General features: G+C 35.5%; 1 protein-coding gene across 6 annotated transcripts in view; it reads right to left on the reverse strand.

Moving 5' to 3' along the window:
- Csmd3 (CUB and Sushi multiple domains 3) overlaps positions 1 to 22,377 on the reverse strand; it is a 1,154,880-nt gene that overhangs the window by 546,085 nt on the left and 586,418 nt on the right. For all 6 annotated transcript variants that reach the window (XM_028867965.2, XM_028867960.2, XM_028867959.2 and 3 more), the window contains 2 exons: positions 12,917 to 13,020; positions 4,812 to 4,924 (listed from right to left, as the gene is read on the reverse strand). In XM_028867965.2, the coding sequence (XP_028723798.1) occupies positions 4,812 to 4,924; positions 12,917 to 13,020 (217 nt within the window). The remainder of the gene's footprint in view (positions 1 to 4,811; positions 4,925 to 12,916; positions 13,021 to 22,377) is intronic.

The raw sequence follows: 22,377 nt of genomic DNA on the forward strand, positions 1-22,377 counted from the left end.
GGAGGTGTCCCATCATAGGTAGTGTCCCATCATAGGTAGCTCCAAAAAGCCTGCTCATGCATCAGGGATGAATTCTGATCCTACCACCAGGAGACTCCTTAAGTAGATCAAGCTGCATAACTGTCTTTCTCTGCAGAGGGCCTAGATTTATATATCTCAGGAACATGAGAAGATGTCTGAACATTTCTATTTCACAAATTTTGAATTTGTTTACATTGTGGATTAGAAGAGACAATTTGATTTGAGATGATGTTTTCTTCAAATTAAAATTTCACAAAATTTCTTTTAAGTAACTAAGTCAAATTATATAGGAGAAGTAAGGTCATGAAATGTCATAGGATTTTAAAAAGTTAAAGACAATATATAGGTAGAAGCTATGTCCCATTCAATAGCAGAGTAATGGTGGTAGTTCTCCAACAGGGACTAGTGGAACTACAGATTCTTGATCCCAATAACCATGTCTAGTCTGGGCTCTTTCTTGTGAATAGGCCTGAAATCTAATCAGAAATCAAAATCAACACTGCATATGTGCTACCATTGTACCAAAGGGGATAACATGCCAGTGCAGTTGTTAACATAGGTCCCAAGTTTCACAAGTAGATAAGATTGTGGATCAATTTTCTACTCTGGCAACATTCAGAGCACACTCTGTCACTATTGAAGCTAACCAATGGGGATGGAGCTTCCAGGTCAATAACAGCTTCATCTCTCTGTATTCTCTAACCTAAGTATATTCAGCAGCAATGTATCATAAAACTCTTTAGAAGTAATCAAGAGCAATGGCAATTGCCTATTTTTTGGATGTCTATCACCAGCAACTCCAATAGTGGTAATCCACTCCTGGAACTGGATTTTTTTTTTTATCTTTGCATAATGTATCTAGTAGTGACAGTGTCCCTTTGTAGGGTGACTCCATTACATCCACAAGTAGTACATCTTTCTACCCTCCAATTCTTATCAAAGAAACTTCCTTTTATATGATGATTAACACAGAGATCTTCAACAAGTCAGGGTGGATGCAGAAAATAACAGAATGCTAAAGTCTTAGCATTAAATGTGACATTTATATCAGTCCCATTCCTCTCACGGTTAAGGGGTCATTGTGGGAAAGGGGGTGTGGATAGGATTTCACACCTATGTTTGCTACAGGAAGGTACTCAGCAGGCTACCAAAAGAGAAACATCAACACCAACCCAGGCACAAACTCTGTGATCGCCAATGCTGTACTTGTGCTGTCTTGTTGTCCTTTTACACAATAAATTATAAAAGATAAGACAAACTACAACATAGTGAAGCTGGACAAGGTACACATGCCCAGGCAATGGTGGGACAAAGCTTGTGAGAGTAACCATCCTAAGTCCGATTTTTACTTAAAGCCCACTTCCACAGACAAAGCACTTTTGATGAATGAGAACCAGAGACCAGACAGTCCAGAGACCGCGGTTACAATCAAATTTTATTGATCTTAAAAAGAGTGATAAAATAACTCCCAATGATAGTCTGTTATGCTCATAGATTAGTGTCTTATTCAGCCACCACACAACAAGCCTCCTCCTGCCAAGCCTCCTCCTTCAGCAGAGAGGAACACATACTGATAACCACAGCCAGGTGTTGCATACACCTAGAGAGCAGAGATCTTGGAACACACAGTTCTAAATGGGATGTCGCCATCACATATCTCCGTAAGAGCTTAGGGAACCCCAGGAAGAGGAGGCAGAAGGAATAAGGGAGACTGGGGGAATGGAGGGCACCAGAACAAGGCCCTCTACATCAGCTGAGCACAGCTCATAGGAACTCACAAAGACAGAAGCAGCAATCACAAGGCCCTCCTGGACCTGTACCAGGTCCTCTGTGTATATATTATAGTTTTAAACTTAATATTTATAATTATAATAAATATATATGTATATAATAATACTTGTAAACTCCAGAGAGGTCTCTGATTCCTATGACGTCTCTTGGGCTCTTTTCCTTTTGTTGGTTTGACTTGTCCAAATTCATTATTTTTTTTAACCTTTTTATATTTTATTTTGTAATGTTTTGTTCTTATCTCTGAGAAGCCTGTTCATTTCAAGCCTGGTCTGTTTCAATGAAAAACAGAAAGGGAGTGGAACAACATGGGAGGGGATGTGGGGAGGGATTTGGAGTAGAGGGAGGGGGAACTGAAATCAGGATATATCATATGAGAATATAATCTATTTTCAGGAAAAGGGAAGGGCATGTAGCTCCCAGCTACACTCCAGTGGATGGCTCTCATAGTCAAATGCTAACAAGTACTAACAAGACTGGACAAAACCAAGCAATAAAACTTAGGGTACAAGTCCAGCGTGTGGAAGGGCGCGTGGTGTCAGTTGGAGGAGTTAGCAGAAAGTAGTAAATATAATCCAAATGTGTCCATGGAAATTCTCAAAAAAATTACCGTGTTAAAATATGCGGGTTTTTTTTTTTTTTATAAAATATGTGTTTAATTTAGGTGAGATGTGTGTGTAATGCTATCCCATGTGAAAACTGTATAGAATAGAAAAGTGGATATCTTTAGACTAAGTCTGAAAGGTTTCCAGCAGATGTTCCATTAGAGCCAACATACGACTCAACAGAGAATAGGGTGATTATAAACTTATATTTAGTAGATGAGGTTGCTACTGCTATCTGTAGATCAAAATTTGAAACTATCCTCAGATTTTTTTTTAATAACAGAGAATTCAAAAGATGCTTTTCACTGCATCATGGTAAAACAGAATTTTCTGAAAATATTTTATTTTATATATGATTTACATAGGAAAATCAGTCAGTCAGTCTAACTTAATGAATGCATATGGTGCTATAGCAGGATGGTTGCTCAAGGGACTACAAGGCCAGCAAGATGTATTTCTTTTGTCTGGTTATATAGTACTTCTTTTATAGTGTTTTCTCAAACACAACAAGTGGTCACTTGTGAAAGCAGAGGTAAGGCAGACAGTAGGGTGGGGGGAAGTAATGGGTTAAAACTAGATCACAGCCATACAGAATCTATAATGTACCCAAATACATGATGGTGAATTAAGACAATAACCTATAATTTGGTTAAATCAGAGTTTCAAGAAGATAAAGGAAAAAAAAAGGAAGATCAGCGTTGGTGATGAGTATGTTAGATTAGGAAGAACAGGATGAAGGTGAAGGAGGAGAAAGATAAGGTCAATTTTCAGTTACAGTTTCATGGATTGATTTCTGATGTGTCCTGAATGTGGATATTTATGCATGATTCTTATGTGGATTTTATGTTCCAGAACTGAATTATGATCTTATTGAAAGAGGGAGAGTGTCTGTTTGTTTTTATATTCACCAATATATTCAATACTTGGCATATAAGCAGATCTGTGGAGTAATTTTTAAGCACTGTTATTGAAACCCAAGGAAAAAGAGAGTAAAATAACACTGAGTTTGATTCCTTTACCGTGTGCCTCTGCCCTTGAACAGCAGTGGACACGGGAACTGTCGGAATGTCCATAGAATCCATCCCCCTGCCCTACAACCTCCTCTTGAGTGCTAATAACTTTCTTGTCAAAGCATCATCACTAATGAATTATATAGTTTCTGATGTTTAAACAATAGATTTTATGACAAATATCTTTCACAGTGTTGAAAAGATGAAAAATGAAAGTAATGTAGGGATGCATGTCTCACGTTTCTGTTTCAAGAGGAAAGAAGAAATCAAGTAAATAGTTCCAGTATAAGCTGTTTTTTTTTTTAGTTGCAAATTTGTTTTATTTAATCAGAAAAGATGTGTGTTTCAATTGGAATTCATTTTAAACCACAGCCAAGTGAACCTTTTTATTCAACTGACATTTATACATATTTCCAGACCTCTTCAAATTAATATAGTACTAAATTTAGTCACAAGTAAAAAACACAGAACGAATATGCCCTGTCTCCAAGACAACATCACACATTCATTTCACATGTCCTGATACAAAGGATTGACAGTGCTTACAATAGAAAACTGATTGAAATTATTATTTTGCAAGTAAGGAAAAAATTCACAGCCATCATTAATTGATAAGACGAAGAATAATTATTTTGCCACAATAGAGGTTTTAAACTCAAGATATGTAATGTTTTGTTGGTCTCATTCACATGTCTTTTTCTAGAGTTCAGATTTATTTGCATTTCTTAACACTTACAATTTTTTTTCAGATGGAATTACTCCTTTGCATATCTATTTTCATGGTATGTCTATGTTGAGTTTAATAAAAGTTCAATGTGAGTGAAAATGTTTATGATTTTGAGCTGCACCTGTCTATCATAAAAGAAGCTATAACAGGTTTCACATTCTTATCCATATCAAGATTAACACTGAGATGGCAGTAGTTATTTAAAAACAAAGTGATGTCAGTGACTTACTTAACAACATTAACCTGCCATATTAGACCTGGTGGATTACAGCCCAAATAGTATTCAGGAAGTTTGAGGATTTAATTCATTTACAAATACATGTAAGTATTTAATAATAGCTGTTTTGCAAAGCATATTATTAAAAGAACATAAATTCACTTTCTTTTCTTTGAAAGACAGGTAGTCCAGAATACTGAAGCATAGGATGAGGGATGAGGTATAAAAAATAGGTATATTTTAAAGAAAAGCTCATTTTATTTAAAGATATGTAATATATCAGCATCTACAGTAGAAGAGAAAATGATTTCTCAGAATGCATTGTTCATGGAATTGTAGCAACCATATTTTTCTTCACTTTGTTTATGCAATTAAGCTTGAATTTAAATGTTTTCTCTGGCTGTATTATGATAGCATATTTTCCACAGACGATTCATCCTTACCTTTGTAGTTAACCTTGAAGCCAACAGATCCAACACTTTCATCTGTTTGAAGATGCAGCCACATTTGGCTTCTCATGCTCACTATCAGGTCTGGCACAAAGCTGCCAGTCAGCCTGAGAAAGAGATTGACAAAGAAGGGGGAGATGGATTACTAAAGTACCCTCTGCATGCAAATCATGAAAAAAGGTATCCTTCAATACCTTCTATATTAGAAATCATAAAACCGTCAAGCTTACAGGGCTATGTGCTGATGCAACATGAGCGATAAACCACACAATTTAGTGATCAAACTTCATAATTTAAAAATATATTTCATGTGTTTAACTAGGTTAGATCTTTCATATCCCCAAGGCAAGATTACTTGAGCATCAGAGAGTTTTATGCTTCCTTTTGAACTAAAAGGGGAAAGCAGATCTATGATCTTTAAATATTTTTATTACTAAAAAAAAAATCCAATACCATATTAATCTTCAACTTCCAGAGAATTTTGTTGTACACTTTTTCAGAACTATGGAAATGTTGTGGAAAACAACAAATCCCCAAGTAATATATCATAACTCTGTAATACTCATATGGGATACATGAAACTTTATATAATTTCTCTCATGATGGGTGTGCTAGATAGTTTTGTGTCAACTTGATACAAGCTAAAATTATCTGAAAGGAGGGAACCTCAATTAAGAAAATGTCTCCATCAGATCAGGTTTTAGGCAAGCCTGTAGGGCATTTTCTTAATTATTTACTAAAAGGGGATGGTCCAATCCATTGTGGTGGTGCCATCCTAAGGCTGGTGGTCCTGGGTTCCATAAGAAAGCAGTGTGAGCAAGCCATGAGGAGCAAGCCAGAAAGCAGCACTCCTCCATTGCTTTTGTAACAGCTCTTGCCTCCCAGTTCCTGCCCTGTTTGAGTTCCTGTCCCACCTTCCTTTCATAGTGAACTATGATGTGGAAGAATAAACAAACTAATCCATTTCCTCCCAACTTGCTTTTGGTCATGGCTCATCACAGAAATAGTAATCCTTAATAAGATAATGAGAGCCTGTTTACACACATTCTATTGCTAATGATGTGATTTTATGGAACATACTTCTTATCTGATGTAACATAACTGCCTCTACACATGAATAATGCACATTCAGTAATGTGCTGCTTTTGGACTATAGAAAGGAAAATTACTTCATATTCCCTCTGGCATTAAAAAATGTATCATATAATTGAATATAAGCCAAGGGTCAAACAAGGATGAAATCAAATGAGGAAATCAGACATAGGGACTTGGGAGGAGATTCCATCCAGAATGAAAAATAGGGAAAGTAGAATTACTACAGAGTAAATACCCCTGCTTATAGATGATCAATTTCATACTAAAAAGATACATCTTTCAAAAGAGAAATGACAAAATCGCCTTCTTTATTTGTAAAACCACAAACATGGCAGCGACATTAGCTCAGTGAAGAAAATATAGTTTTCTTTCACAAAAGGATTAGAAAAAAACAAAACAAAACGGGGAGGCCCCCTCAGAGAGGACTCTAAATATTTCTCCTGCCTGGTCTATACAATCTAGCTAATCCAGGCAAGGGCAGCAGGGATGATCACGTGTTTGAACAGAGGCTGGAAATGACAGGAAATAACCCTGATCTAGAGACAACTACCAAAACTACAAAGGTGAAAATTTAAATACTGCATTTTAAGTACAGCAATATCACCTTGTACCCATCTCCAGACAGTTTTTGGAATTAATCATGAAGGAATGTAACAAAATATTCTGATACAATTATGGGTTACGTATGCCTAGGAGGACACTGAGATAGGGAAGGTATTGTGAAACATTGGATTGTATTAACTTTCTGCCTTGTCAAAGAATTAGAAATTATTATACTATAAAATTCTTATCTGTCTTGGCACTGCTTACTTATTGTGTGTGTGTATACATATACACACATATCATTACCTAAATGTGTATTATCTTAATGCTTAAAGTTTCACATATTTTCACTGAAAATATTTGAATACTGTACAAGCACATTTGGTAAAATATATTTCTGACAACTCAGGTTTAGAACAGAAAGTAAATTGACTCAGTGTGAAATTTGTGTATGAGCCTAAGTATATGAAATGCATTTAGTTACCCTGTATCTAACATGCTAACTTTAATATCATGGTGAATATTAAAGTTGCTGCTTTTCATTGCATTGCTTTGAGTGCTTGTCCATTCTGAACTGTGCTGATAGCCAGAGCCTGTAAAATGATATGTTGCCAGTTCACAAAGGACATCCATGGATGGTCAATTTCACCCCTGCACCTTACTCTCGGACTGCCCTACTACTTCCTGATGTCCAGTTCACCTCAGATTAAGGGCCTACACAACTCACACTAGTGAAACCTGCATTTGACTGAAAGTGCGTATGTCAAACTCCCATGTGTCAGTCACATTAGATAGAGAAAACTGTAAATTTTAATTCCTATGTCCCTCTAAAGGAATAGAAGGATTTTGAAAGATCACTAACTTGTATAAGGTTTGCATACCAGGAACGTCTTTTGTTCCTGGAGGCATTCCTCTGATATAGGAACAACAGAGAGGAAAACACATGTCTTCCAGTCCCTATGCTGATTTAAGTCAGACACAGGACACCATGATTTCACTTCCAGCTTTTCATAGAATGGGTAGAATTGTAATTTTTCATCTGAATAAGGACAGGTTGCCTGTGTGAGATGGATTCTATCTTCCTGCATTTATGGTAGAGTGAGATTTAGTTGCCTTTGGTTAAGTCAACTTAGCAGATTTCCTATGATGAACATCACACGCTGGGTTAATCCATATTTAATATAAAAACTGATTCATTTTCCCTATATTTTGAGGAAAGATTCCATGTCATTGTCTGTGATTTCATTTTAATTTTATTTTCTCATCATTGGATGTCTTTCTTAAAACTGATCTTTGCCTGCAACTTCAATAGATAATTCTTCTCAAATGACTTGATGTAAGTTCCAATTGTCCATGCTGTTTGAACAATTTTGTCTCCAACTTCCATGCGTGACACGAAAGAATGTTTGGGGGCTGGTCAGGATCCTTAGATCATTCATACAAAGCTCTCAAATGGTTCTTCAAATTATTTTAATGCATGCTTTTGAATTCATTGTTTGTGAATAAATGAACTTCAATATATGTTTATTTATAAGCAGAGTGACCTCAGTGTGCATCCATACTGTGCATTAAACCTCCTGGTTAGTTTCTTTATGTAGAATGAAAGCACAGCAGCTCTACATAAATGCACTCAGAAATCTTCATTATGCTCTGAAATAGAAACTGAAATAAAGGATGGCTATATCAAACATCTATTAGGTTCAATGCCTGTTCTTTATATTCACTCAAAGCATTTTGTTATATCTATTAGATAACAACAGCCCTTCTATATCCTAGCAATTTTCTTTGTTTCATGTAAACATGTAACTATTGCTTTTTATGGAAATGTATTCAATATTTTATCCTACAATGCTATGAAAAGTGAGGCGCCTGTTCACTCTGCAGTACCTTGCAATTCACTAAAGATAGTGGCTGCTGGAATTTTTTGTTTTAATCCTGAAACTGCATTTGACAATCACATTTCAGAAAAGATCAAAATCCTGAAATTAAAAAAACATATAGTTGGCACATTTATATAAGAAATCAATCATTGTAGATTTGAAATCACTATTGCACATGGGCATCATAAATTATAATTTACTTGATATTTCAAAGTATAAAGTTTAAGTATAATGATTCTTATAATTAATTTGTTGGGCAAGATTTTAGCACATGCATTGTGCTCCTCACCTATGGATTTTTATTCTTGAGAGTTTATTTACATATTTTCCCCCAATTTCTTCCTTTTGTGTTGACTTTTGTCTGTACTATAATACAGTTATCTCTGAGTAAAAATAAAAATGAAAATAGCAACTAAAACTTTTTAACAAATTATTTGTGTATACAAAAAGCAAACCATAGCAAACTGGAAGGAAATTGTTTTTCCATTGAAATCATCAGTCTTTTTACAATAGATGGACATAAAAATAAGAAAGAATGAAGCTCCACAAAAATGATTACTCTACAAGTTTAATATTTATGGTTCAGAATCAAAATTGCATAGAAATTATTTTTATATTTTAGACTAAAGTAATTCAGAGAACCAAAAGCATTTATTTGTCATTATGCTAGATGGGACCTGGATGACATCACATTAATCAAATCTTGTCTGCAAAAGGTAATTGCTGCAGTCAGATTCTTTCTTTCTCTCCTTCCTTCCTTCCTTCCTTCCTTCCTTCCTTCCTTCCTTCCTTCCTTCCTTCCTTCCTCCTTCCCTCCCTCCCTTCGTTCCTTCGTTCCTTCCTTCCTTCTCTATAGCTTTCTTTCTTCTTTTTTTTGCTTCCTTTCTCTTTTCTTTTTTTCTTTTTTCAATGTGGTGTTGATGTTAGATGAGTAGAATTGGTCAATTCACCAATTCTGGAGATTGAGTGTATGTGTGCATATGTGTATATGTGTGTATATGTAGGTGTATGTGTATATGCATTTGTATGTTTGATAATGGACTTGGAGGTCTGTAAGGATATGTATGAATGACTGTGTGTATATACACATGTATATAGATAGGGGATTATGTATATATACTTATGCATCACTACATTTGTGTAAGTGAATGTGCAAATATATTCATAGGCGCATGATATTTGCATGTATATTTGTTGAGCTGACTTGTATGTGCATATATATATATATATATTGAATTATGACTGCTAATACTATGAATATACATATATATTTGTGAATACATGAATATATATAGGTATATATATATACCCATACATATGAAGTTATGCTGCTTTAGTTTAGAATGTTTCACCAATAACTGTAGATTCTGTAACAGAACCCCAGTACTAGTCATGAAGATTGCCTCTTTAAAGTTATTGGTAAAGGGAGTTTAAGAGGCTCAAAAAACAAAAAAGAATGTTTTTTTACCCCTGTTTGTATCACAGAGGCTGAAAGCCAGTCTTTATTGCTGAAGACACTATGCACTTTTTAAAGTACAAGAATTGGAGGATTAGACCTTGAAAGCCTTCTCAGCGAGAACTAGCTTTCATGGTACCAGTAAGCAGGCAGTATACATGCTGCCAAAGGAGAGAAGCAATCAATAGTCCAGCCAGCTGTGATACCTATGAATCAAAACTACAGCCACAATGGCAAAATATCCTTAAAGGTGCAACAGCAGTGGTACTGATATCTTCTTAGTGGTCAAATGTTGTTTAACTGGATTTAATGCCCACTCAACACAGTGAAAAATTCCATGGAATTTTTGTCCACTTCCTGTGGCTTCAGAGGTCATAGATTTTAAGGATAACCTCCACATACCACATTTATAAATTAGCATATTTCCTAACAGCATCCTAAATTCTTATCCTTAAAAACACAGATAAGTATAGCTCTCATCCCTTATCTAAGATGTTCCCCTTCATAGAAGATTGAGACCATTACAGAAATCTACAATGAATCAAAATGCACAGAATAACTAGCCATGAGTACACAGCCGGGTAGATACATCTACAACACAGTTCATGCACCGAAGGCTCAGTGGACATCATGAAAGAGGAGAAAGGAAGATTGTAAGAGCCACAGAGATGACCAGAGAGTCTGCTGTGAATTCATGTATCCTAGAAATAGTGGGGAAACTACATCCATGATAGTAGTTTCCTTAACAGTTTGCCTCTCTATATTCTACCTAAACAATGACAATACTAATAGACATCTTATCATGGAAGGGTTATTTCATGGGCCCCCATCCCTAGACAGAGAACTACAGCCAATTATGGAATGCTGAGAGTGTATGATGAAGACTTCCCCAGAGATAACACCCTTCATTAGTTATCTAATTCTAAGTGGTCTGCCCTGAAATCATATGCATATAAGCATCTCTCAATAGACTCAGTAGGTTGTCATTTTATATTTATACATTTATGCTGTGGGATGGTCTGTATGTTAAATTGCTCTAATTGGTCAATAAATAAAACACTGATTGTCCAGTGCCCAGGCAGAAAGTATAGGCGGGACTAACAGAGAGGAGGATTGTGGGAAATGGAAGGCTGAGTAAGGGAGTCACTGCCAGCTGTCGCCATGACAAGCATCATGTGAAGATGCCTGTAAGCCACAGCAATGTGGCAAGGTATATATTTAAGGAAATGGATTAATTTAAGCTATAAAACAGTTAGCAAGAAGCCTGCCACGACCATACAGCTTGTAAGCAATGTAAGTCTCTGTGTTTACTTGGTTGGGTCTAAGAGGCTGTGGGACTGGCGGGTGACAGATTTGTCCTGACTGTAGGCAAGGCAGGAAAACTCTAGCAACACATTTATTCCTATATGTGACAATAAAATTTAAAGAAAAAGAGGGCAGGGATTTGAAAGGGAGCCTTATATATGAAAGAGGATTCTGGGGGAAGTGGAAGACAGAAAATTATATAAAGATATTTAATTGAAGCCGGGCAAAGGTGGTGCACGCCTTTAATCCCAGCACTCAGGAGGCAGAGCCAGGCAGGATCTCTGTGAGTTTGAGGCCAGCCTGGTCTACAGAGCAAGATCCAGGACAGGCACCCAAACTACACAGAAAAACCTTGTCTCAAAAAAAAAAAAAGATACTTAATTGAATTAAAAAAAATCAGTAAGTTGTCTAATCAAAGAGTTTTAGAGTTGAAACAGATTTTTAATGTAAAGTCTGTCAGCCAATTACCCAGTTTCTACTAAATGACTTGGTTGTGATCACTGACAATGTTATGTTACTGTCCACTTTAATAGAGGAAAGGAATTGTATTTTATCAGAAGTATAATTCTGTTTGCAAGAGGAACATGCACTGATGATAGACAGAGGGACAGAGAACAAAATATGGTTTCCTGTACAAGTTGTAAATACTGAATGTATTTCTCAGAATAAGGAAAATACAGGAAAAGCTGAAGCCCACGCACTGGTCAAACTAAGGACAACAGAAAACAGCACTGTGAGAACAGAAAAGGCGTCAAACACTGATTTCACTCTCCCAAGAAAGTTGAATGAAAAAGTGCTGGTGTTGTAGCATAACTTGTCCCAGCTGATTACTCACTGGGAATATAAGAGCACATCACACAATTTTCCTTCTTTACACTATCTTACATCACCCAGCTGTCCTTACCCTCACTTATAATTAGTTGTGATTCTGCTCCTTTCACTTCATGACCCTGATGCTGTGGTCTCCCTTCATCTGCTTCTTGATCACATTTACTGAGTGCACGATATTTGAGATTGGCCCCAGGCATGGCCTCCAGTGGAGAGGAGAACAGGATCTTTTTTTTTTCTTTATTTTTTTTAATTTTATTTTACAATATTATTCAGTTCTACGTAACAGCCACAGATTCCCTTGTTCGCTCCCTTCCTGCCCCCTCCCCTTCCCTCCAGCCCACCCCCCATTCCCACCTCCTCCAGACTGATAAAGTTTTTTCCTCCCATTCTTGCCATCATTTCCTCCTTTGAGGTTAAAAATGCTACTGGGAGATTAAGGCCACCCTGAGTCACCTATCACACAGAGACTGAATCAGCAAGCACAGAGCCTACAGAGGTCTGCACCAAGTCCTCTGTGTTTATATTATAGCTATCAGGTTAGTAATTTTATGCAACTCTGAGTGTGTGTGTGAAGGAGTGAGTGTCTAATTCTTGTGCCCATTCTTGGGACTCTTTTCCTTCTTTTGGGTTGCCTTGTCCAGACATGATGTTTTTTGATTTATCCTACTATATTATTTTGGTCCTGTTTGGTTGTTGTCTCTAGAAGCCTGTTCATTTCTAATGAGAGACAGAAAGGAAGTGTATCCAGGGGAAGGGTTATGAACTGGGATGGATAGAGAGAGGGAAATTTGTGATCAGGCTATATGGTATGAGGAAATAATCTATTTTCAATAAAAGGGGGGGGGATGCTAACAGTGTCTTGTGTATCATTCCAAAGGTATTCTGTGCTGTTTGTGGTAAAAGGTAGCATGAGTATTGAAAGATACTTGGAGAGTAGAAGTTTTGAATTCTTGATATACTGTAACAAGAATGAAACGCTGACTACTTACACCTGAAGAACAGTCCTTGGGTCTCCAACTTCACCTCCATCACCAACAGTCAAGGTGTCATAGCCAATCTCCAGATCAAATTCCTCAAAATTTATCTGGATAACCTAGTAATAAATAAAAACAAACACTTTAAGTATACTGCATTATGTAATTAAAAACCAAAAAGGTAAACAATGGCAGAAGATTTTTCAGAATGATATGAGACTATCTATGAATATAACAGTATGACAGCAGATATCAGCAGTATCTAAAGCTCAGTTGCTACATCACCACTCTGTTTTCACTTCCTGACTCTTAACTTCTGTATTAAATTTTCAATGAAATGGCAAGGTTTCTGTTTATAGAACACTCTTTCTTGATTTAAGCATGATTAATGCAAATCCACTTTGGGAAGCCTTTATAAAAAGTGCATGTGGGAGAGGGTGGTTTTCCACACATTTTCAGAAAGTTTTTATAAACTTAACAGAAGAAAAAAAGTACGCTACTTTCCTTAGCTAGTAAAGCTTAAAAATGTTACGGCCAAATTTGAATGTCAGTGAGTAGATTTAATGTTAGAGGTTTATTTTTATGTTTACTTTACTAGCAGAATCTTTCAAATATAGTAAAACATGTTCTTAAAACTGGAGACATACGATTTGAGAGACACATTAGAATACAGCAGATAATTCGGAATTAGCTTTTATAAAAGCATTGTTATACACTGTTTTTATATGCATTTCAAAATAAAAATACAGTTACATTGAAATTAAGTATTTAACATACCATATTAAAACAAAGAATTCTGTGCAGAAAACATTGTATAAATGAAGTCCTAAATACAACCATGCCTTCAGCAAAGAGTAATGTATAATATGTTAATAATATCACTCTGTAAGGGAATAATTGTCAGAACTCTCTAATATTTTTAGAGAAGACTGAAGAAAATATTTCTTTAGCAATAGTTATAACTACTTGTTATTTTTAGGTGTAAAGGTAAAATTTTGAAATCTGCCTCTTGGCTATTATTGCTCTATATCAAACCAATCTTTGCTAATGATTTTTAGTTTTAAACAATGTTTTTGGCTGGCATTAACTAAAGCTAGCTTTTCAAATTCAAAATAGCATATAAGATGTACTAAAATGTACATAGTTTACACAGGCTTTTAATCTATTTTTTTTGCTCATAGTTAAGATTTTATTTATTTATTTATTTATTTATTTATTTATTTATTTATTTACTTACTTACTTACTTACTTAGCCTATCAAAAAAGAGTGGTTTGAATGATGATGTCATCTATAGGTTCAGATATTAGAATTTTGGTCCACAGTTGGTAATACTGTTTGGATAGGTTAAGGGGTGTTGTTTGCCAGAAGAAGCATGTTATAGGGCTGGCTATTGACAATAAAAGTTATGCTTGCTAGTTTGCTGTTCAGGCCTTGCTCAACCCGTAACTAATATCAGTGTCTTAGATCCACAGTTCACTCTCTCAAACTGCTAGTCCTGGTTTACTAGTGCACATTACCTTGATGTTTATCAATTGCATTGTAAAGTGGATAAAATCTCTTTTAGTGAGTTTTGCATGGTTTGAAATATGGAAATGTTTTGATATTTTCTGCAAACTTCGCTATTTTGGAAAGTGACTTTTATAAAAAGTCATGAAGGAAGTATTTGGAAGAATGTTCAGCCCTAAGAATTCAAGTACTTTATGGTAGGAAATATAAGTTCTTCGACTTTACTGAGGGCAATGTCAGCAATTAGGTTCCATCATATAGGAACCCTGAAGGATAATGTGGAATCAAAGCTAAAATGAAACTGCATATTGATTATAAGCAGTAACTCTGAAGGCCATCTTTCACCCTTCTCCAGTGCTCACTACTCTAGGCTTTTGTTGGCTTACTTGTGTTTCTCAAATATGTCAACAATCATTTACTTGACCTCATAGATATTGAAAAACAAAAAGAGGACACACACACACACACACACACACACACACACACACACACACAAAATCACCTAACAAGTCTTTGAGGAATTCATTAATGTTGGGTTGCTCCTTAAATTCAAACTACTTAAAATTTATGTTTATTATTGCCTTTTACTGAGCCAAGATTGGATAATGTTGAAAGCTTCAAATTACTGTGTCTGGTTTTAGTTTATAGACTGCTAAACACAAGAAGGTCCAAGATTTTCAAAGTTATTCTTTTCTGGATTGCCCTCTTAACTTTTTATTTTCTGAATGTTTATCTACTGTAATCTTGGCCCAAATAGCTGCACACAATTAAGTTTATGAATCACAATGAAGTTTTTTGGCTCTGAATGATTCCAGTTTACATGAAACAAGGAGAGCACTTTATCACTCAGTGAAGTAGCCCACAGACACCTTAGAACAATTACTATGTATAATATATATATATATATATATATATATATATATATATATATATATATAATCACTTTTCTAGAACCAGGTCCTGGGTTAGCACCAGGAAACTATTCTGTTAACCTCAGGAGGGAATGCATGGTCAGGAAAAGGCAATTAAGAGGAAGGTAAAATGACACAAAAATGTCTGATATAACAATTTACTTTGTGTAAGCTTTGAACTATTTTATCAAGTCTAGGGACGTTGGTTGGGATGACTTCGAGTGGGTTTTGAAGTTCTTTATAAGTTTTGGTATTTGGTAGTGTTTACTCTGGCTGCTTGGGAAACTCAACATGTGTAGCAATAAAGGCAGTGGCATAATGTTCTCATAAACCTTTGCACAAATAACATTTTCATTTAATATAAAAATGCTTAAGAATTATTTCATATTTATTAATAGCTTTCATATTTTATATTATTTTAATGTATTTGTTAAGCATTACAGAAATTTGTTTAATATATTGAGTTCCATGTTCTTCTTCATGCTTTTCTTTCTCATTTTCTTTGTTATTTGAGAAACATCTACAAAGGTTTCTGTGGTGGTATTGTGTTCCCCAAAATATTGTGTACTCTAATAAATTTATCTGGGGTCAGAGAACAGACAGCCACTAGATACAAAGGCTAGAAAATGGTGGCACTCACACCTTTAATCCTAGCATTCCAGAGACAGAAATCCCTCTGGATCTCTGTGAATTCAAGGCCACATTGGAAACAGCCAAGCATGGTGACACACGCCTTTAATCCCAGAAAGCCAGCCTTTAATCCCAGGGAGTGGTGGTAGAAAGCAGAAAGATATATAAGCCATGAGGACCAGAAACTAGAAGCATTTGGCCTGGTTAAGCATTTGGCTGGTTAAGGTTTTGGCTGGTTAAGCATTCAGGCTTTTGAGCAGTAATTCAGCTGAGACCCATTCGGATGAGGACTCAGAGGCCTCCAGTCTGAGGAGACAAGACCAGCTGAGGATCCGGTGAGGTGAGATAGCTGTGGCTTGTTCTGTCTCTCTGATCTACCAGCATGGACCCCAATAACTCGGCTCAGGTTTGATTTTATTAATAAGAACTTTTAAGATTCATGCTACAGGTTTCCTTTTGTAGATCTATCAGTGATAAACTAATATTCTGTTATCTAGAAAATTTTTTATTTTACTTTTATTCTTGCTGAACAATGTTTCCAGTTACATATTTTAATTAACATCTATTTCACAAGTAATATTTCTCTATTGTCACTTAACTTTCAATGGTACTATAATAAATCCAATGATGATATTAATATCTGTTTTTAAATTTTTTTCTTTGGCTATTTTCAGATATTTTTCTCTTTTTTGTCTGGTATATTTGTTCATTTTGAGTTATTCTAGATGAGATCAAGTGTGTTCAGCAAGGTATGACCATAGACAACTAATCATTATAAATAACTTATTCTTGATAAAATTTATTTTCAGTGATAAAGTTTATCTTTTAATTTTTATTGTATATACAGAAGCCACAAAGCATGATGGGCTGATATACATTTACATTACCAAGTAATTTCTTCAATGACAGAGTCCTGGATGGCGTGGAACTCACTAAGTAGACCAGGATGACCTCAAAGTCAGAGGTCTGCCTGTTTCTTCCCCTTGAGAGTAATGCCATCTAATGTTTTCTTTTCAATATAGTATATATAAGCACTTATACATTCTATTTGTAATAAATTGCTCTCTGTATCCTTTTATGTATTTGTGACTTTCATTAGCTTTGGAAAATTAATCACCTTTTTATACTTTCTCTTTCATTCCTCTTGAATGTGAAATTGATTTTTGTTTTCTATATCTCTTAAACCACCTAATGTAATTTCCATTCACTTATTTTTATGTTATAATTGCATATTTTTTGAGTTTTATCTTTGGTTCATTAATTCCTTCTTTCTTAGCATATTCACTGAATTATTTAAATTCAAATATGCTCTTGTTTTTTTTCTGGCCACAGGAGGTATGGACTACAATGTTAAATTAGCACTTGGAGGTAAATGTAAATCCAAATGTTCCCTGACTGACGGTAATACTGAAATTATAAGTATTGAATTTGATAGTGCCAGAGCTTATTTCTTAGCAGCTTCAAATTATTTTGTAAGCCAAATCTAGATTGTCAATGATTACTAATCCTATCACAAACTCCAGAATACATGGAAAGGTACTTTCTGTCCAAGTTTTTATGGAAAATGCATGGATGGTTTCAGGAAGTCATAACAGGGCCCTCAAACTCTGGAACCAATTCAGTGAAGTCTGCATGAAGGCAGTGTTCGGGATCCAGCTGGAACAGTGTTGTCTTCTCCCAGCAAAGAGCAATTCATGACTATTTTGGCAAGAGTATTCATTTGTAGGACATTTCATTAGAGATAATGATTAAAGATATATATGGTGCTATTGGAGATGGTCACTGCTCTGGTTTTAAACTCAGAGAGGACTGAGGTCCAGAACTGCTCCCTTGATAATTTGCTGAGTGTCATTGGTATCTCAACAAGTTCTGTCAATCAGACAGACATTTAGTATATCTAGATCCAAATGCAGTTCTGACTAGAACAGAATTGGTTGTCTTCAGCCCCAAGGACAGTTATGTGGCATCACGATCAGCTGAGAGGTCTCCTTTTGTATTGAATATGCTCACAAGGAAGGAGTAAAATGTTCTTTCAAAACAAGCACCTTCATCAAAGTGGTAGCATCAGATGTTGTGTCTGGTTGCTGTTGGTTTTTATCTAACTTGGAGGTCAACAATATGGAAAAAGAAAGGAAAGCTATACTCTGCGAATAGCCTTAATGGACCCTCTCAGGAGCAGCCTTGTCTTGGAGAATGATGTGTACAAGAGAAGAGCTGTGATCAAGTGATGCCATGTCTGCATGAAAATTCTGATTTGAGATCTCTAATTGTCTTGATTCTCAAGTCTCCCAGAGATGCTTTGATTCTTGCCTCCATCCAGGTGGAAAAGGTCTCTGATCCTCCATACCTCATCACAGAGTGCAGGGTCACTGCTGGATGGCCTCACTGGATAGCCCCATGTACTAGTACTGTATTAGTTCCCTGTATTCTCCTCCTTCCAGTGTCTGTTGTGGCCTGATACACATCTGCTTGATGTAGAGTCGCTCATCCAGGCTAGTCACTGCAAGTATTGAGTGAATGGAAACCAAATTCAGGACTTGTCTGATATGGAAGATGGTGTGGGTTGTTGCAGAAACTTCTGCCTTTCTTCAACTGGTCCATATTACTCCCAGCTTTCTTCCACCCAGTATTTCAATGTAACTATTTCTTCTAACAATTTTTGTTCTTTATGAGAGGAAAGGGCATGTGCCAACTTTTCCCTGTTAGGAAGATTTGATTCATAATTGAGAAACAGATTTTCTTTCTGGATCACTGAACATGCCCAGCAGATGGGTGAGTACCACTCTGTTCTAGTGACAGGATTTAAGACCTCAGGTAGATTTCTCTGGAGTATGAGTGCTGTGTCCACTGACAGTTAAGGACATGAGTACTAGAGCAAGGAAAAAGATGAGTCAACTTTTTTTTTTTCCTGTTTTCTTCCTTGACTGTAAATCACCGTTTGGATTGGTGCCAGAAAGCTTGTGTTTTGAGACATTGAAATCTGCAGGCCATGGCACATTTTTTTTTATTACTTAACTAATTGATTTATTTATGAAGCCCAACAAAATTTTAAAATATAATAAGAAAAAACATGTTTCATATTTCAATAGACACAAAATAAATATTCTATTTCAAAATGAAAACAATGGAGCATAGCAAGAAATATTTGGACCAAAATAAGACCAAAAGGCAGCATGGTAAGCCAAATCTAGATGCTTCATGTCCACCATGTAGGACTCATTCAGTAATCAACTGGGAGATAAAGGGATTAGGAAGTCTCATTCTCATAGCTCTACCACTTGTAGCTTGTACAATCTCAGTTCCAACATCACTTCAAGCCTGCAGGTAACTTTGGCAGATAATCTTCAGTCTTGACAGTTTCAAAAATTTGACGTTTCCATCGTAACCTAGGCATTTTCATTATGTAGAATGTCCAAGAGTTGAGGTTTTGCCCAATGTATCTGTTGCACCATCTCAGTGTAGCTCAAGTTTCTCTTCAGTGTCACTGAACACCTCAACAAATAAAGTTGGGTTCTCAACATAAATCAGAGTGCATTCTTATCTTGAAATTACCTTTGTCAAACATCTTATCAGTTTCTGCTAAAGTCCTTTGTTTCATTCTGAAACATCCTGAGATAGAGCCCGCTGTTCACATTGTTTCAGAATCCTTGTCCTCCGGGCTCCCACTAGAAGAGTCGGTTATGTTTAGCTTCCAGTATGCTAATGTTTATGAAATACATAGTATTAAACTATCACACATTCCAGTAAACAGAGATATTAAAAGCAGATCCACAAGGACTGAGAAATTACCTCACACCTGTTAGATATCACAAAGAAAAGAGAAGGTCCAGAGGGATGATGCTCAGCAGTTGACAACACTGGCCATCAATTCTGATGACTTCAGTTCCATACCTGGGGCTCCATGGAAGTTGGTGGAAGTCGGTGAGGTTGTTTCATTACCTCATTATGTAAGATGTGTTACAGAACCATGGTATGTTCATGCGCGCGTGCGCGCGCACAAATACACACACACACGCACACGCACACGCACACACAAACACAGCACTAAATTATATATATATATATATATATTGTTTATAAAAGTCAAAGACAAGAGATGATAAGAATTTAAATATATGCATGAAGGCCTCCAAAGTATGTTGTTGGTATAAATATGTTGGTGTAATTTGAATAATGATAAAACTATTTTTAAATTTTAAAAGTAGGACTACAATGTGACCCACAATTGACTTCTCATGGTAAGTGCTCAAAAATTAAATTACCAGCTTATAAAGATAGCTTCATTCCCTTGTTCATTGATCATCAAAGTATGGAAAAAACTAATTTAAATTCACATTGATGAATGAATAAAAAAGGAAAGTATATCATGACATAAAGGCATTCAATATAATATTATTCCACCTTATAAAGAACCTGCAATTTGAAGGAGAATCGATGAGCTCACCTTGTCTAGCTAAGTACCCAGCATTTGATGTCTAAGCATCCAAGTCGGTTCTTTTTTTTTTTTTTTTTTTTTTTTGGTTTTTTGAGACAGGGTTTCTCTGTGTAGCTTTGCGCCTTTCCTGGGACTCACTTGGTAGCCCAGGCTGGCCTCGAACTCACAGAGATCCACCTGGCTCTGCCTCCCGAGTGCTGGGATTAAAGGCGTGCGCCACCACCGCCCGGCCGCCAAGTCGGTTCTTTTAAGGAATACTTTTATAGAGGTTTGTTTCCTTGTGTGCTTACTTACATATTAACTATCATTTAGCTGAATATTGTGAATTCTATGGACCTAAATCAAACATAATAATATTAATTTTTTTGACCTGCCCTCACATGTGGATATTCAACTAGGATCAATCCATGGCTTTTGAGGAGTTCTAAGGTAACTTCCAAGTTATAAATCATTCCAGGAGACAAGGCCCAAGTTTTTAATTCTGAATTCCAAAAAGTTATTATAATGAACTGCCAAGATAAAACAAACTTATTTCTCATTTCATCCATAGATTTATGTCAACCTACTTTTCTTTCGAAGTATCCGTGTTTTATATATATATATATATATATATATATATATATATATATATATATGTCTATGGATATGCCTTTTATGTATGCTTCCATAGTATTGTAGATTTCTTTTGGTTTCTAGTGAACCATATATGGAGAAATATATTTCTGTTCTTTCAGCACTAGTGCCTCTTAGAATACTTCATTAGCGATTCTATCCAAAGCAAAGATGCCATTTATTCCATTCAGTTTAACAATAATCGATTGAAAGGTGAATTACAATCAAAATTAGAAAATGTTTCATATCACATGAATTAAAAAGACTAATAGGTTAGTGTATAAAAATTAGTGTTTTAATAAATTACTGACTCATAGATGAGTTGCTGTGTACCAAATTATTGATATTTGTTACTATAGGGTTTGTTATTATAGGGTTACTATTGCCCTGTTCTGAAAAATTTGGGTGCATGTTATTGGAAGTCTTTCCTTAATTGTATCTGAGATTCTTGGATGAATGCACCCAACAAGGAGAACATTATTTCTAAGAAAAACTAAGCAAAGAATTGATTTCAGATTGATCTTACAGTTTCAGAGAGGTGATGGATTAACTGACAGTGAAAGCGTGAACACTTTTAACTCTAAAATTAGAGTACAATCAGCACTAAACTAGAATACTCAGATTGAATTTGCACAGCATTAATTTTGAGTTGACTCATTCTTGCCCAGTTTTCACATCACTTCTAGAGTAGCTCCATGAAAACATCATCTACTAAATAAAAACGTGCCATGAACATGCCCTTCCTATGGACTTTCCTATAGTATGAATGTGGCTACAAAGCATTTTTTTTATACCAATTTAGCTCAATATAATGTGGAAACAAAATGGAAGTTAATATACAAATAAATAATGGTCATTAGCATGATACAAATGTAATTTCTTTGTATTTATTTTCTAGTAAAATGAAATATTCAATATTATCATTAGAAGGTTATTTTATATTAGCATAAGAATAATGCCAACTATTTATGAAAATTTTTAACCATTTAATGGAGAGGAGATCTCTTAACTTACCTCATGGAGTTGGTGAATAGAAACCTGACATTCCAAATTATGTTCAAATTATTTAGATAATTTATAACTGTCTTGATTTTCTAAACTAAATAAGCTTCTTGATTTCCATTGTGGAATGTTAGTTCTAACTGGTTCATTTTCTGCTGCTTATTGAGGCTTTATGAATGCTTGGAAAAGAATTTGTGATAATTGTATTTTATGAAGTCATGTAGTGTTACTATTAGTATCTGCTAACTTCCAAGTTTATCAAAGCAATTGTCCTACTTTGACAGAAGCCAGTTCTCATCAACATTGTTCAGCAAAAGATGATGGCTTTCTTTGGCCAATGACCATGTAGAATTTTATTTGTCTGGTTGAGTGAAAATTG

This window comes from Peromyscus leucopus, chromosome 20, assembly GCF_004664715.2.
Source record: "Peromyscus leucopus breed LL Stock chromosome 20, UCI_PerLeu_2.1, whole genome shotgun sequence".
Taxonomy (NCBI): domain Eukaryota; kingdom Metazoa; phylum Chordata; class Mammalia; order Rodentia; family Cricetidae; genus Peromyscus; species Peromyscus leucopus.